This window comes from Atta cephalotes (genome assembly GCF_000143395.1).
Source record: "Atta cephalotes unplaced genomic scaffold scaffold00011, whole genome shotgun sequence".
In the NCBI taxonomy this organism is placed as follows: Eukaryota; Metazoa; Arthropoda; class Insecta; order Hymenoptera; family Formicidae; genus Atta; species Atta cephalotes.
Window position 1 is genome coordinate 5,191,794 of NW_012130075.1, and position 17,502 is coordinate 5,209,295.

The 17,502-nt window shown below is 32.3% G+C and overlaps 1 protein-coding gene across 1 annotated transcript in view; it reads left to right on the forward strand.

Annotated features, from left to right (window-relative positions):
- The first annotated feature begins 2,416 nt into the window (after positions 1–2,416).
- LOC105617090 (exocyst complex component 1) overlaps positions 2,417–17,502 on the forward strand; it is a 24,017-nt gene continuing 8,931 nt past the window's right edge. The window contains exons 1-4 of the mRNA XM_012198668.1: positions 2,417–2,915; positions 3,037–3,191; positions 3,313–3,540; positions 12,518–12,754. Coding sequence (XP_012054058.1) covers positions 2,417–2,915; positions 3,037–3,191; positions 3,313–3,540; positions 12,518–12,754 — 1,119 coding nt within the window. The remainder of the gene's footprint in view (positions 2,916–3,036; positions 3,192–3,312; positions 3,541–12,517; positions 12,755–17,502) is intronic.

Sequence of the window (17,502 nt, forward strand, 5' to 3'; positions counted from 1 at the left end):
TACGCATTCGGATAGAAAAAAATTTCAATCCATTTTAGTCCATTCTCGTTTGCTGGGATACTAACACTATTTACTGTTTTTATAGAACTTACAATTCTATAAAAAAAAATCTATTTGGTAACTTATTAAAACTGATTTTGTACAATACATAAAAATATTTTTAAAATTATTTTTTAATAATATATATGATTTTATTATACAGGAAGTAGTGTAGTTATAAAATTATTAACAATCTTTTCAAAAATATCTTTAGCTATCCTTTTAAACAGTTTTCAAAATATATTTGGTAACTTTTTATGGTAGAGTACGTTTATTTTATACATTGAAATTTGCTAATAGATTTCAAATCTCAGTCCGGTCATAGAAAAACTGTGAGTTTACAACATCTTTAATTTTTTGTAATTAACTTCTGGCTTTGGCAGCAATTTGATGTACTTTTCACTTTTATTACTTTCATATTATTATTTTCTTTTTAGTTTATTACATTTTTTAATTATTATGTTCTTATTTAGTTTATTATGTTTTTTATTATATATTTTTAATTATTTCTATTACGTGACTTATTTTGATGCCGAAAATGAGCGTCGAGCCAATTTAATCAATTACATCAGTAAGGCTGCATTTTTATGTTGACGCTCGAATCGAGAGTCGATACCTTTGATGTTGAGATTCATGAAACACGTGACCTAACGCCATATCCTTGATTGAAAAAAGAGCCAAATTTAAAAAAATAGATATCGTAAAATTAAAAATATTTAAAATAAAATATTAATATTATATATATTTTTAAAATAGTACAACAAAATAATAAATATTTTTGAGATTTATTTGTCATTACATTTTATTAATTATTTACGAATATACGTTAATATTAATTATTTACGAATTATTGATGAATATCAAGCATCAATTTTGATGACGTGATCTATTTTGACGCTGAAAATAAGTGTCGAATATCAGCATGAAAAGGCACTTCTATTTTGATGCCGAAAATGAGCGTCAAGCGCTGGCATGAAAAGACACCTTTACAAAAACATACTTTAGTTAGTTTGCGTTGCTGACAGATTTCTTAACCTGAATAATCGTCTTTAACGATTGATATTTCGGTTCGCGGAACAGAACGACACTTATTTCTGCCAAATTCTTTCGTTTAATGTAAAAATGCATCGAATAAGCCTGATTTAATTGATTTTTATAAGGTGCGAGGAAGCTAAACTGAATAATTATCATTAACGGTTTCGGAACATAATCTGTACACTTAAATATTCTTTATGCTGATTCTATAATGAGAATCGATAACCGAAAGTTTTAGTCTTAATCGGTGAAGCCAGAGTCTTATACCCGTATTCATAGTCCTTCCTTGAGAAATGAGGATTCCTTATTCCTTCATGTTTCATAATCCTTCCTTGATCAAACAAAGAGCCTTATTAGCTTTCTTTTCTCAAGAGAAGTCACGAGTTTCCTTGAGGAGGAAATATAGCCTTCATAATCAAGCAAATCTTCAAATTTAATTCGTTATACTGGTCTTTTTATTTTTGATAGCTTTTAATTTAAATCTGACGTATCGATAATTATTTTTGATTGGTTTTTTCGGGAATAAACTCTAAAAGCATTTTTTCCTTCGTATAACAAGTATTTCGAATTCGATTGAAAGCACTGATGCATATTAAAGCCATTGTACACTAATTTAATTTGAGTATAAAAATAAAATGAAAATATTTTGATTGTAAAATACATATTTTTGTATATTATAAAATATATATTTTATATGTATTATAAAATACATATTATAAAATACTTTACATGTATTATAAAATACATATTTTATCTAACAATACAATAAAACGTATTGAGTATTTCACAATTTAATCGATTTAATTCTATGTTTATTTATAAACATATATTTACATTATTTTATGTACAGCGGTTTCAATGTGCATCAGTGCGCAATGAGTGCGTCCAATCAAATTCACTATTAGTTTTATTTTTGTTCATTGTTGCAAAATGCTTAATCACGATCTTATTTAATTAACAATGCCTTTATAGCCTTTATTATTCGTAATTCATGATATTAGGTATGCATATATTGTATATTGTGACATGCTATCCTCAATAGGTTACTAAAATCCCTAAAATATTCCTTCCTTCGGCAAAGCAAACTTGAAATCCGTTTATGAAACAAAGAGATTTTGGAGAATCGAGGAATCCTTCATGGAGGCTTCCTTCTTAAACTAAGGAAGGACTGAATGAATACGAGTATTAGTCGTACAAGTTGGCTATGTGTCAACTTCACCAATAAGACTTAGGACTATCGATTACCGACTCATAGAATCAGCGTTATAAATTGTTCCTACTTGTTAATAATTAGAGTTAGTTAGAAATGAAGGAATGAGCAAACAATATTTAAGATTAAATAATGAAGATCATAAGTAAAGAATATAAACTATGTATTAATGAAATTCTAGCTATGGCTGCTATACGACATACTTTGCAAAGAGAAGTATTTACTCTTAGCGATGAAAAATTACTCAGCGTATGCTATGTTAGTAAAGCTTACAAAAAGAAAAAGATGAGTTTTCTATGTCTGGCTATGACAACAGATACTCCAGGATCTCTTATATTATACCAAGTGAAGAAGAACGATAAAAATGTTTATAAAAAGAAACAATCATGGTCTCTAAACGATATACAAATCATAGATGGTGTGAAAAATGATTCAATGGACATAGAGATGCATATTGACAAAGTTTACAAATGGTCATCCACTACTGTACAAGAAAGGCGAACGTTTATTAGTAATTTATATACTTATTCGTGTAGCTTAACTCAGAGGCCAGAATTTAAAAATATTCCTAAAGAGTGGCTGATTGATCCAACCGCATTGAAGGAAACTGATAGTATCACATTTACACCTGGTATGTCTTTATTGTTCAATTTAATGAGTTTGCTAATGTCTTTTTTTTGTGTAATTATATTCACAAGAAAATTTATTAATGATTGATTTTTCTATTTAATTAATAATATAATAATTATTAGATCTTTTGGCATCACCTATTAGTTCAGATTATCAACCCATTACTGAAAAGGAAGCTGTTGACTTAAAACAAATGATGGAAAATTGTGAATACGCTGTTTCCAACGCTGAGCTTTTTATGGAAACTCTTTCAAAAAATCTATCTATTCTTGATGGGGTAAAATAAATACTTCTTTCATAAAAAATTTATCGTAGAAATATAAGTAATACATATAATATATAAAAAAATTTAAATATCTCAATATAGTTTATTAATAATTTATTAAATTCTTCCTTAGGAAAATGTACATTCAGTCTTAGCATCAGAGCAGAGAGTAACACAACTGATGAATAGTATAGACGCAGCAATAATCGAAGCTTCTATCGTAGAAACGCGACTAGCGGCGTATGATGAAGCTTTAGGAAGAATAAGAGAAGTTATGGCTCGAGTTGGTCAAAAAAATCAAGCTATACATACAGCGAATAATAATGCTAGGCTTTTGTTGGATAAGTTAAATCTAGTAATTGTAAGTAGAAGAGAACAAAGTATAATTAAAAATTATGAAATTATTTTTTTTATTATTAAGGTGATGTTTAGGCACGATCCTGGAGGCATGCGCAGAGAACCGATGCATGTGAATGAGTAGGATGCTCACTGAAATAAGATAACAACATTTCTCAAGAAGACTCGAAGCCTACTGATCTATCCGAATATCTGAAGACACGGTAGTGTCTCAGTGATAAGCCAAGCGTAGCAATATCTATCTTAGCGAATAGCCTACTCAATGTAAATAGAGCACGGAGATTTTTTCTGTATTGATTTTTCTATATTGATTCGAGATCGCGTGAAAATGCTTTCCTTCAAGATGCTGAAATCTTTATAGGAAAAATTGGTCTCAAATGAAATTGATAAAAATTTATGATATTTTTAGAAAGCCGGACCAAATTTATTATAAGCGTCGTTTTATTTGTATAACTTTATATTCTGTAAATCGACACGAGTAAAGTAGTAAACAAACAATATTTACATAGAAATTATTAGCAGATTCTGTCTTCACAACTATTGACACTACAAAGGCAGCAATCTGCCAATAATTTTGATTTATACAAATATTGTTTATGTTTGTTATTTTGTGTCGTGTCAATTTATAGAATATGAAGTTGTATAAAATAGAACAACGCTTACAATAAATCAATCTGGCTTTGTAAAAACATAAATATTTTTATCAATTTCAGTTGAGGCCAATTTTTCTTCTAAAAATTTCAGAAAATTTTGAAGAAAAACGTTCTTCGTCTCAAATCAATAGAAAAATTCTCCGCACTCCATTTACATTGAATAGACCATGCACCAACCGAGATATATTCGAATAAATCAGGTACAGTCAACAGGCTTCGAATCTCCTCGAGAAATGTTGCTATCTTATTTCAGTGAGCGACTCACTCGCACACAGCAATTCTCCACGCGTACCCCAGGATCACATTCATCCACACCATGATAGAATTAATAAGGTGAAGCATTCCCGTGAATGCACGGCAGGAGAGCGAATTTAGGTAATGTTTGATTGACTGTTATAACCAGCGCTATTATATACAGAAAAGTGCATATTGGGGAACATTTGATTGATTATTTCTAGTATTGTTACCATCATTATGCGCAATGTTTCACCTTATTAAGGATTGACAGGAGAGATTATGGAGACCTCTAGTTGAAAACGAATTTCTTATTATGCTCAAATTCTTTATACTAAAATACTGAATGAATTGTGTTTTAATTGCGATATTTGTAATCAGAAAAGGCTCCTGAAGGCTCGTACAGAGCGATGTTTTTTTAGAAAATAGGCAAAATAAAAATTGTTCTGAAATCTCCTGATGTGTATTATAGTGCAGTTCAGGTATACATAATTTTATTAAGAAATTTTCAAGAATCAAAATCCGGCTCTGTATGAGCCTTCCCAACTTCATAAAAAAAGAAGCTAAAAAAGTTTTATGACATAATATTACTTCTTGGAGATAAAATATCATAATATAAGCATAAAAACAAGCATCGTAAATAAGGAGTATATCATTTTATTCATTAAAAATGTTTTTAAGAATGAAACTGCAAAATTTGGTTCTTTAACAGGCTTCGTAGTTTCGTAAACTATAAGCCAAAACGAGTTTTATGAAAAATATTTTTTCTACGAAACAATATATAGAGTCTAATAATGTAGCAGATATGTAGTTGCACACTATTAGACTCTACCATATATCGTTTCGTAGAAAAAATATTTTGTCATAAAACGCGTTTTGGCTTATTTTGCACCACACACACACACACATACAAATAAAGTGCAAATGAATTGGCTTGTCACTCCTGTCGATCCTTAATTCCATCATGATTCATACCTTATTTATTACAATTATAAAATGATAGAAGCTTGAGATATCTGTGTTAGGAGATATATATAATTCTAAATGTTCCTAAATATATGTTTGTAGATTGTTTTCTTATTAAATTATTGTTATGACTTTTTTTAAATCTAAGGATTTCAATTGCAAAGGCAATAAATTTATTTTTTTTCAATTGCAAATGCATTAAATAAACTTTATTTTTTAATAAATCGTTGTTTACATCGCGATTTTCAAAATGATGCTTCAATGTTGTTTATTTTTAAATTTTCTCTCTTTCTCTAAATAATATTTCCTTAATTCAGCAATATTAGATAGCCTTACTTTATATTAAAAATAATAGATTTGTATTATACGATAAATAATTTAAGGGGATTCTAAAGTGAAGTCCGAACTCTGATAAGGTCATCAAAAATTGCTGTTTTACAGCATATCAACATATCTTTATATCGTATAGATTACTACATCAATATCTCATGCTACTATGATAAATGCAGTCGCACGTTTGTGTCAATTTTCGTATAATAAATTCGTCGCGATAAAGTGTCTAACAAGGGGAATATCAGATTATGGTATCGATTTTAATGCGCATTTTATATCGCTTCTTAAGCGAAAAAAAAAACGATACGTATCCGGCTATTTTAGCCATTGGCCATAATTTTGAAGAAATCGATTTTTTAAATAATTATTGTAATAATTTGAAAAATGTATAGAAAAATATCAGTATCTTTATAAATTTCATCGAATAAATTTCACTTTATTTCATCGAATACTTTTTCAGTACGAAGAATCGCTGCATGAGCAAGTCGAATGCTTATTGAAGTGAGCAACATTTTGATTAGCGGTGTACTTGCTGCGTTCAGAATCATCATCCGAGATTCAGAATCATTCACCCAGATGTAATTTTATCCTTAATATTCGATGAAATAAAATGAAATTTATAGAATGGAATAGAATTTTATTACACATCAGCGTATTTACAGCCAAGAAGGAGACTTGGTTTATATACATAAAATTCTTAACTCATTCATATCTCGTCCGCAAACTGTCGCATATATTATAAAAATTAAAAAAAAAATGTTTGCTTTACTTCCCTACTTTCTGGTTAAATCTTCTGACTTCGCTTCTTTATCTACATTATTTCATTTTATTTCTTTTCGCTTTATCCGTTTTTCTCTCTTAATTATATCTACTTCTAATGTAATATATTTTCGTTCAATATCTACATACATTATCTCTATATCACAGACTTATCACCATCTATTATTATTATCACATATTTATTTCTTACTTCTTAGTTCACCTTACTTTTCTTTTCCTTCCATTCCTTCCCTCTACCTATACATTTCCTCCCTGTCCTCTTTTGACTTTTTTCACTACTCCCCTCTCTTTCCATAATTTCCTTATTATTTCCTCTTTCACCTCATTTAACTTTTCATCACACAATTTCCTAGTAAGATCTCTTCCTTATATTTTCCTAATTTAGTAAACTTTTCTTTTATTTCTAAACATTCCTCTATGTAGTGCTTTAAATTATCTTTTCCTTTGTCACAGAATATACACTTTTTCCTATGCTCTTCTATCCAGTATTTATTACCTTTTTCTAAGTTCTCACATTTTAATTTGAACAAGGCTCTCACCTTTTCTCCTCTTTTCCCTTCCCTTAAGTTATCTTTCCTTAAATATTCTGGGACCCTGCTATTTGCCTCTCTTTCCTTATATTTCTCGTTATACCTTGCCTTTTGAATTTTACCGTCCTCTCACTATCTTTGCACTTCTCTTTTTCTATTTATTAATTGATCCTCAAAATCTTCCTCATTCACTTCCCTTGCTTCTATACTCCGTTCCTATTGAAATACTTCCTTTTCTGTTCGTATACATCCCCCCCAATCATTCTTCTTCTTTTCTTCCCAAATCGCATTTGTCAAATTTCCTGCCCTTCCTGATTTTATTTTATACTCAAATCTCCTTGCTTTTATTCCTCATCCTACTCTGAGCTTAACCATAAGAAGCTCCTTCATGATTAAATTATGCAGAAATCCAAACTAAATATCCATCTTATATAATCCATCATAACCTTTTTCAATTCCTCTTTCTCTTCCAAATTCCATATTTCTATTCCATAAGCCATAACACCTTGCACCAAATATTTAAATAAGATCCATCTTCTTCTGAAATCGTTCCTGCACATCCTCTCTCCTAAACCTCATATCTTTCTTATCGCCATCTTACCCTTTCTACTTAATTCTTTAATATGCTCTTTACAGTTGCCCCATCTATTTAAAATAAAGTCTAGACATTTAAATTCCTGCATTTCTTTTATCTCTTTTTTACCCCATTTCCATATTTTTTCTCTTCCTCTCTTATTACATACCAATACCTTAGTTTTTCTGTACATAGCTCTAATTTCTTTTCCTCTAAAAATCTCCTAAAACTTTCTATCATATCCTGCAGGACTTTCCTATTTTTTCTCTAAATTTTTCGTCTAAGTCTGTGAAAAGGAGTGGACTCATCATCCCTGCTTCTCTTCATTACAAAACTTTCAGTATTTCCTAACTTCGTTCTAACTGTTACTTTTGTTCCCTGTAGATCTTCTCAATTCTTCTAACCAAGCTCTTTTTTATTCCCTCAAGCCCTAAATCCCTCTGTAATTTGTCTCTGTCCACTTTGTTAAAGGCAGCCTTCAGATCCGTAAACATCGTGAAAACTTTCCCATTTTCTCCTTTTTTGTTTCCTTTCCTCTGTATAATGTATATAATATTATCACGAAGATGAAGATATTATCGATCGTCGACCTTCCTCTTCTGAAATCTGCTTGAATTTCTGGGATCATTCTTTTCGCCTCTTTCTCTAGTCTATTTTTCAGCACCTCTGCATACAATTTATATGCTGTACATACCAATGATATCCCTCTATAATTTGTTGTTTTTTCTTGGTCACCTCTTATATACAGGGACACTATTATGCTTTTTTTCAAATCTTCTGAAATTTTTTCTCCATATCATCTTCATTAAAGACCAACTTCGTCCATGGCCTTTTCCCTGCATATTTCCACGCTTCTCGTCGATATCCTGTCGATGCCAGCTTTCCTAAATTTCATTTTTCTTAGTGTCTTCTTTATCTCCTTCAGTTCTTCTTCTTCTTTCAATTTTGTGCTTTCATTTTTCATTTCTCTTTTCTCTCCACTAGCCTCTTCGCTACTCAGTTCCTTAAAATGATTTCTCCATTGTTCTTTATTTATGCTATTTTTAATCTGCCTCTTTCTGCCCCTTTTCTTATTAATATATTTTTATATATTCCCCTCTCTTTTCAAGTTCCTTAATTCCTCTTCTTCTTCAGCAATTCCTTAAATCTCCTTTTCTTTTGCAAATAGTTCTCTTCCTATTTTTCCTTTCCTTCATGTCCAATACGACTTTTTTACTTCCCTCTTATTTTTGGTACACCTCCTGTCCTTGTGTCCTAACTCCTTATTCTTCCTTTTTACCCTCTTCTCAATGCATTATATACTATTTGTTTAATTTCTTCTCAGTTTTCTTCGATTTTCTTTTCCCTTCTTGTATTTCTTCTTCTTTTCGTTTCTTTTCCTCTGCATTCTGGTATCTTTCAATTGCTTCCACATCTCAGGCTATTATTTTTTCTTTCTACACTCGTTCCGCCTCTGTGGTTGGATTCTCTTTTTTTTTCTTCCTGCTCCCTGATCTTCAAGCACAACGGCAAATGATCCGAATCCACTCTTACATCCACTTTAAAATCTATAATCCTATCCTTCACATCTTCATTAACCATTACATAATCTATAATCGAATAATTTATTACCCCTCGCTCCTATATACGTATATTCGTCCAATCCCCCGGTGTGCTTCCGTTTACAATGTATAAACCTTTATCTATTACCCTTTTTTTCTATTTCACAAAGCTCCTATCTCTATTTCCTACAGTTTTATCCTTGCTACATCTCTCCATCTCTTCTCCCTCTATTTACATTCCTCCTAGTTTCCTTATTCTTATATTTAGATCTCCTCCCACGATTAAATTTCCTTCTTCTTTTTCCCTTACACATTCTTCCATTTTTTCATCCAAATTTTTTCCTCCTTGTTCTCCATAAACCGAGATAATCCTTTCTCTTTCCTTATTTATTATTAAATCCTTATTATTAAATATTATTTATTATTTATTATACCTTCTCTCTCCTCTTGTATTAGCCTATCTTTTTGAAGCTTCTAGTCGTTTCTTTTCCCTATTATAAAACTATTAGCCCAACCTTTCCCTTCCTCCTTGCAAAATGACACTCCCATATATGTGTTCTTGATAATCTGTCCTTTAAACTCTCCAAATCTTTTTCTTCTATCCATGTTTCATATAGGCTGATAAAGTCAAAACTTTTCACATATCTCGAAAAATCTATATCTTTATTCCATATCCTTGCATAATTCCAGAACAACATATCCTTCTCCCTTTCCCCCTTCCTCTTATTACCTTTCTTATCCCCTCCCCCTTATTTCTATACCTATTTTCCTATTTCTTCTTACCTTTTCTATTATATTTTCTTTTCTTCTTTCTTTTGTTGATATCCCTTACTCTTTTACTTCTTCTCTTCGATCCTCGTTTTTCTCCCCTCCTCTTCTCCTCAACCGAAATTCTTCTCTGCTCCGTCCCTAGCATTATTATTTTTCTTGTTCTCTTCTACATTTCCTTTATTTCTCTCCGCCTCTTCTTTTTCTATCTCTATCCTTTCCATGCTCCTTCCATTTTCACTCTTCCTAATCTTACTTTTACCTCCTTTCCCTTGCCTCTTTGCTCCTTTGTCCATCTATTCATTTTTTCTTGAATTTTCCTTTTCTTCCAGCTTAAGTTATTTTCTATAAATATTCTCTCCCCTTTTAACTTGTGCTTATTTTTCATGATTTCTTTTTTTTCTCTTCTCCCTCTATCTTAACTATGTACACTACCACTCTCTCTAACCGCAACTATATTACATTCCTCTAACTTTTCTTTTATCCACTCTTTTATCCATATCTCTCTTCTTCTCTGCTTCTTTTTCTTATTTTTTGATTCTATCTCTATATCTCCCTTTTATGACAAAATTCAGTCTCCTTTCCTCTCTTTCGCTATTTATCTTTTCAATATATTGACCTCTCTATAACTTAGCTCTCATTAATAACCGACCCTGTCCCTGTATACCTTCCTTGCCACTTACTCCAGTCTTGGCCTCTTCCTGTTCACTCTCTTCTCTCCTATTGCTCCCTATTTTTTCCCTAACCTTTCCCTCTAGCTGCTCAAATTTGACTTCCGATTCTCTGCCTTTCTCTGTCAATTCCCTTACTCTAACCTCTGTCTCTTCCATTTGTTTCGCCCATTCCTTCTTTAGACTTTTGACTTTTTTAGACTTTTCTCTTTCCATGCAACTGTATACTTCCCTTTTTATCTCTCTAATTTCTCTTTCTAGCCAACCGTGTATTTTCTTTTTCATATCTTCTATCTTTCTCTCCGTAATTTCTCGCAATTCTTCTTTCATCCTATCCGCTTTGCCTTTTTTCCTAATATTCATGAATGCTCCTTTTTGTTTCTCGTTATCTTTTTTTGCTCCGTTTCCTGTTTCGCCTTGGCTTCTCTACCCGTCCCCCCCGCTGGCCATGTCCACCGGCTCCTTTCCCATCATAACTTTTTTCGTCACACTCTCTCGCCTGTCTTCTATTATCTATCGCCTACCTCTGCCTCCACTCTCTTGACTTCCTTATTGCCCGCTTTCGTGGAATCGCACGTCCTCATCTAATTATTCGCAATACTCGCCTATTATTCGCTATTCTTTCTCACACACTCTCCGCAACGCTTGCATTCTCATTCACGCCACCTAACCAAGTCTCTCACTTAACCAAGTCTCAAAATGAAATTTATATAGATATTGATATTTTCCTACATAATACGTTTTTTAAATGAACTAAATTATATTTAATAGGGCTCTCGAAATTCAAACAATAATAAATATTAATTAGCGGGCAATGAGAGTATACATAGCGCGGTACTTGACGTGCAATACATAATATATTTATTATAATTTTACATTATTGTACTACCATTACATATTTGATTTTCACATGGATAGTATTTTAAAATAATATGTCTATAATTTATTTCTATATATCGTATCATAATCACGTGCACTTCGAATTGTGATCTGCAAAGACGGACGTTATTCACTTGGTTATCCAACGAAAAAAATTAACGGCATTTCTCAATTAAAAAGTAAGGATATGCTCATCCTCTGTCGAACGTAGAACCATCTCCAACATGTGCGGATTAGAATATTGTTCGTGGAAATTATATGGATTGCTGATGACGGTTTAAAATAAATCGAAACATTCAAGAAATTTATTATCAACAATTATAATAAAATTATAGTAAATATATTATGTATTGCACGTCAAGTACCGTGCTGTATATACTCTCATTGCCCGCTAATTAATATTTATTATTGTTTTTTAAATTATTACAATAATTATTTAAAAAATCGATTTCTTCGAAACTATGGCCAATAGTTGAAACGATCGAACACGTATCGTTTTTTTTTCGCTCAAGAATTGCCTGTAAAAAACGCATCAAAATACCCGACATCGTCATCTAGTGTTCCCCTTGTAAATCTAATTCCAAGACTTCGACGTTGTTTGTTCATGCGAATTATGTGTTTGTGGACCACAATTTCGTAAGTACAGATTGCAAAGCTTTTATATCAAGGAAATGTTATGATATTGACAATTCTAATGCCATATTGGACTAAGAAATGGTAAAGAAGATTTCAATTTAAAGTTTTTTGTCCTCGACATAAACTCTCATAGACACTTATTAATGTATATGCTTTATCCTGGAAAATAATTTTTAAATTTATAAACAAGAAAAAAAGTAATTGTTATACAAAAATTATTAATCGTTTAATTCGGTAATATAGATGACTTTTAGGATCCCCTCAAGATTTAAATAATATATGTAAAATATCATTACAATAATTTGATAAAAAAACATTATAAAAGATATGGCATAACTTTTTAATCAGAATTTTCTATCAGATCCTATTTTAGTTTGTTGAAGAATACGAAATTATATAATTTTTTTCTTTTTAAGTTGCAATTAGATATTTCTGCAACGTACCAACGTACCTTGAATGAAGCAGAACTTCCAGGCGAGAGAGAAGAGCTTGGCCTTGCTGGTGTAGCCCTCTTAAAAGCTATCACAGCACCTCTTCCATCGGGCTTAGACAAACTAAGTGCTGTTACTGAACAAAAAAGGCGATTGGACAAACTTAAAGCAAAATTCTCAGTCATTGTTGCTAGACATTTAAACAATCTCTTTATACACTTGGTAATTTCATAATTGTTTTTAATATTTCAACTCTTTTTTTTTAAATAATATTAGGTTGGAGAAAAATTCTTCGGAATTTTATTAACTCAAAATTATATACAGAATGTATTTGTTGCAAATTTTTGTCTATCTGGTGTGAAAGCTTAAAATTTTTCCTAAAAGTTTGTTTTTAAAAAATATTCCTACGATTTTTTGTTATCGAGTTACACGCGCATTAAATAAAAGAGATTCTGTTTTTGATCGCTCATAACTCTGTTAAAAATCATCGTACCATAATTAATAAAACATTCTTGAAGTTGAAACGTTACTCTATCAAGTGATGTAACTAATTTTTTTAGAATATACGATTATGTACAGGTGCTTCAGATAAATTCAGATAAAATTAAATTGAATTTTCCATTACATTACTTTAGCAGTAGATGACTGTTGGCGCTCGCTAAGTCAGATGTTAATATGGAACGTGTATAAATATCAGAGTTAGTGAGATTAAGTGCAGAGTACAACTGAAGAACGATAATTGAAGTGCTTCGCGCCGATCGAAATTATTTAGTTCTTCAGATACCCATGATCGATCATTTACGACATGACGCAAAAGTATGCAGATGCGAAGAAAGTTCTGCTAATCCAGCGAGGCAGAGTGTGGATCAGATTCCAGAGAGAAGATTGCAAGGACACCGGCTATCATCTAAAATGTTACGCTCGCCGTGCGTTATTCGCTATGCACAATCGAATCACTAATCCGAGTGAACATGCACGCTCAAATCGCAGAAATAACAACACGTAAATTATAAAAACTCGACTCTTTATTAACACTCGCATAAAAGCAACGGCTAAGTTACAGTGAATAGTGTTTCTGAAGGAAATGAGTTCGAACAGATGCATTGACAGTTTAAAATCCAATCCAACTCTAACGGCGTCTTCTTGGCAATCGTCTATCAATCCTTCTCGCTCATGACACGATTCAGCGCGCAGAATTGAAGCAGCGCGGATATAACATTGCTCTCCCTTTCCTTTATAGTGTTTTCTTTCTGGAATACACTGAGTATAACCTCGCATTACATCAGTTGCGTGTAAATGCTGCATCAGTGTTGCACTATAAAAGTATACATACATGATATATACTATTTCATGCTATCATGTTTAATTCTGCTGCCGGTTGATTTCTTTTTTAAAATTTGTAATGTCACACTGGCTCTACACCGTCTCTTTGAGATCGTGTAGTAAAACCCCACTTCGTGCATAAAATTTGCATTACACTATATAGCCACGTTACACTGAATTAGAGATCTTAGATATAACAGAGAAGCGCAACCTATTTAAAGATTATAATTAATCATTTAAAGAAAAAATGGCGATCTGCGTTTACATCTGTCATTCTGCAAACGAAGTGCGATTCCTATAACAGTAGTGTTTCTATTGACTACAAAGAAATACTGATTCTCTTTGGAGAGTATTCATATCAAGATTAAAAAATCATGAATTCTAGAAGACTTTCCGTAGAAAAAAATGGTAGAACCAATCAGAAGTCGGGAAGCAGTTCCGCTTCTCTGTTATATCTAGGACCCTACACTGAATGAGTTCGCCTATCACTAGCCAAGGAAACACGTTACACTGTCTGAGTGTTGCACTGATGGGCGATAGTGCAGTGAAGAGAAAACACTATTGTCGTCATAGACTATTGTCTCGACAATCATAACTTCAACGTTCAACCAATATTTCAAAACGGCTTCACGCTCTACTCTGCGTTATTACACAGATTACCGAGCCTCCGTTTTTCAGTGTCTATGGGAGCAGACTTTCGACTGCTTCATCAGAATTCTCTCGACCTCTTGATTCTTCCCTTGAGCCTTTGATTCTTTTTTTGGACAGGAAATGGGAAATTTAGCTTTTACCGCGATATCTCAATCCCGTCCCCAATTTCTGCCTCGGCATTTATCCTCCGTCCCGCGAGTTTCCTCCGTGTCTAGATCCATTCTTGGAATGCCAACGTTTTGTGAACCTTGTAATTCACTTTATCAGAGCGAGGAGCAGCCTGATACTGAGCTGTTCCTCTTACATTACGCTACTTGTTGGAGTAGTGGGGGAAAGAAGAGAATTAGAGTTGAAGGGGACGGAGAGGTGGGGGAAATTAGTCGGTCTTCAATAACCGGGAGAATTCCATATTTTATTTATGTTGTAGCCATTATCTCTATTTAGAGTGTTAGGATGTTTTTGTATCTCTATGGCTTCTCTATACTTTCTTGGAAAGTATAGAGAACACCTAACACTCTAAATAGAGATATAATGGCTACAGCATAAATAAAATGGAAAACCATTCGGTTATTAAAGACTGATCTGAGGAATTTCCCTCCACCTCTTCCCCCCACCCACTTTTCTTCTTCTTCACGAAGGAAACCCGCGAAACAGATAATCTTTATATAGAAAGCACCCGTGGAAGCCTCAAAAATACATTTTTTCAAGTTGTTTTCTTTTTACAAATTGTTTTCTTTTTTTTCATTTATTTATTGTGCCAGTCCCGATCGCTCTTCTATTGCCGTCAGAATTGCAGAATGAAACCTCTCTTTGCGTGATGTGCGAACGAGCTCGAATCTTGTATCAGTACTGAATTTTATGATTGGAAAAGAATAAACGAATAATTGGTTTATATGTAAATAGCTTATTTAATTCCTAAATATTTTGAACTCTATTTTTTATGTACGAGCTCCTGGAAGACCTAATTTAACTTTCTCCTAATTGTCTCTCCGCCAACATAAAGAGCTAACCTGTCTGCATGAACTACCTTTCTTCTGTGTCTAGGTATCCTACCAAACTGTGACTACATCACTCAGCTTGTCGACTATAATGAAAGGTCCTTCCCAGTTACTCTGTAGTTTAGGATTCCTACCTTTTTTCCTACGAGGATTAAAAAATCAAACTTTCTGTCCTTCACGAAACTGTATCTGTTTAGTCTTCTGGTCGTACTAGATCTTCATGCGTTCGGATCTAATTTTCATTCAGTCAAGAACTTGATTGTGAATCTGCTTAAGTTTTTCTCTTAACTTTCCAATGTACCCTCCTACCAACCCTTTTTTCTCTATCTCCGGTGGATTTCCTCTTAACAAATCTACGAGTAACCTGAGGTCTCGACCGAAACATACCTCAGCGGGGGATATACCGGCTGCCTCATGTTTCGAAGACCTATACGTCAATAAAAACATTGAGACCCAACGATCCCAATCTTGTTGATTTTTGCAATGAACTTCGCTAAATAGCCCATAATCGTCTGCTGCTCTCAGGAGAAATCACGAAGGAAGTTTATTTCTGGATTCTGAGAACTGTAATGAAGCTATGGATAGAAACTACAGCCTCCGAAAGGCCATATATTTTTTAACAGAACGGCACTCACACAAGCCATTTAGTGCAAAATTGGCTTTTTAACAACGTGAAACGCGTTTTGATCCAAGAAATTCTTCCAATAGTCCAGATTATTAAATTCGTAGATTCTTTTGGGGCATTATTGAAAAGATGTCTAATCAGACACCTCAACGTGGCAACTTTTCAAATTTATTGAGGCAGTGATATATGAATTTAAACAAGAAGCAATTAAAGAGAGTGTACTCGCGCTTTAGATAAAGGATTGAAGCAGTGATCGCAATAAAAGGGTTATATTGAGTAATAGTTATATTGAGTAAAACTCAGAGAAGATTCATACAAAACAATGTTTGTGTTTCAAGTTTTTTTCTAAATAAAATGATGTTTTATTAATAAACTATTTGTTTTGTCCGGATTTAGCTGACGCACCATGTATATTTGAGCTAAAATGTGATATTACTTTTCCATTGCGCAATGATTATAAGTGTAGTATTGGGTTGCCCGGAAAGTTTGTGCCGACTAACCTATATAATTTAATACAATAAATGTATATTAAAATTTAAATCTGCGTTTCAATTTTCCTTCAACATCGGCACGAACTTTCCGGACAACCCAATAATCACATTTTTTATTCAAATTTCTATTTATTTTACATTTAAAAAATTAGTATGATACTATTCGACAGACTAACGTTTCAGCTTTACGAATCTATTTTTTAATTGCAATACGATATGATTTTTAATCAAGTTTAATCCAATTTGAGTAATTAAAATCAGAATGCTCCTTTTATTTAACTCGCGAATAATTCAAAAACAAAAAATTGTAAAAACATAAAAAAAAACGATTTTGTAAAGAAAACTCCAAATTTTCACGATATAGATAGTCGAAAATTTTCTTTGGCACGTAACAGATCCACAAAGTGAGAAGTAAAAGTTCTTTTTTCTTTAGCTCATTTTCTATATATCGAGTTTCAGATCATTCATACATCCCTTTTATCTTTGCAGGGTAAGATCCAATCATAAAAGTGTTAAGACAAAAGTTGTAGGGTTTAAAAAAAATCTATTCAAACTGATCTTCATCTTATCAGTTTGACTTAGGTGATGTCGCGCATCGTCGCTAAGGTCACGTCGATTTTTTTAAATGGAACATCCAATTTTTTATTCCAATATCTAAGTTGATATCGAGAGCTTTTTAAAACTAATAAAATTATTTTTTATTGAATACTTTTCGAATTATAAATTTTGAAAGTTACAATACTGCCGGCATTACACAAAATGTTTGATCGACGGCTAAAACCTCTTTTAAGTTGTTCAGGATCGTATCTAGAATAACAAAATAGATACATATATTTATTAAAAAATTGAAAAAATATAAATATATATATATATATATATATA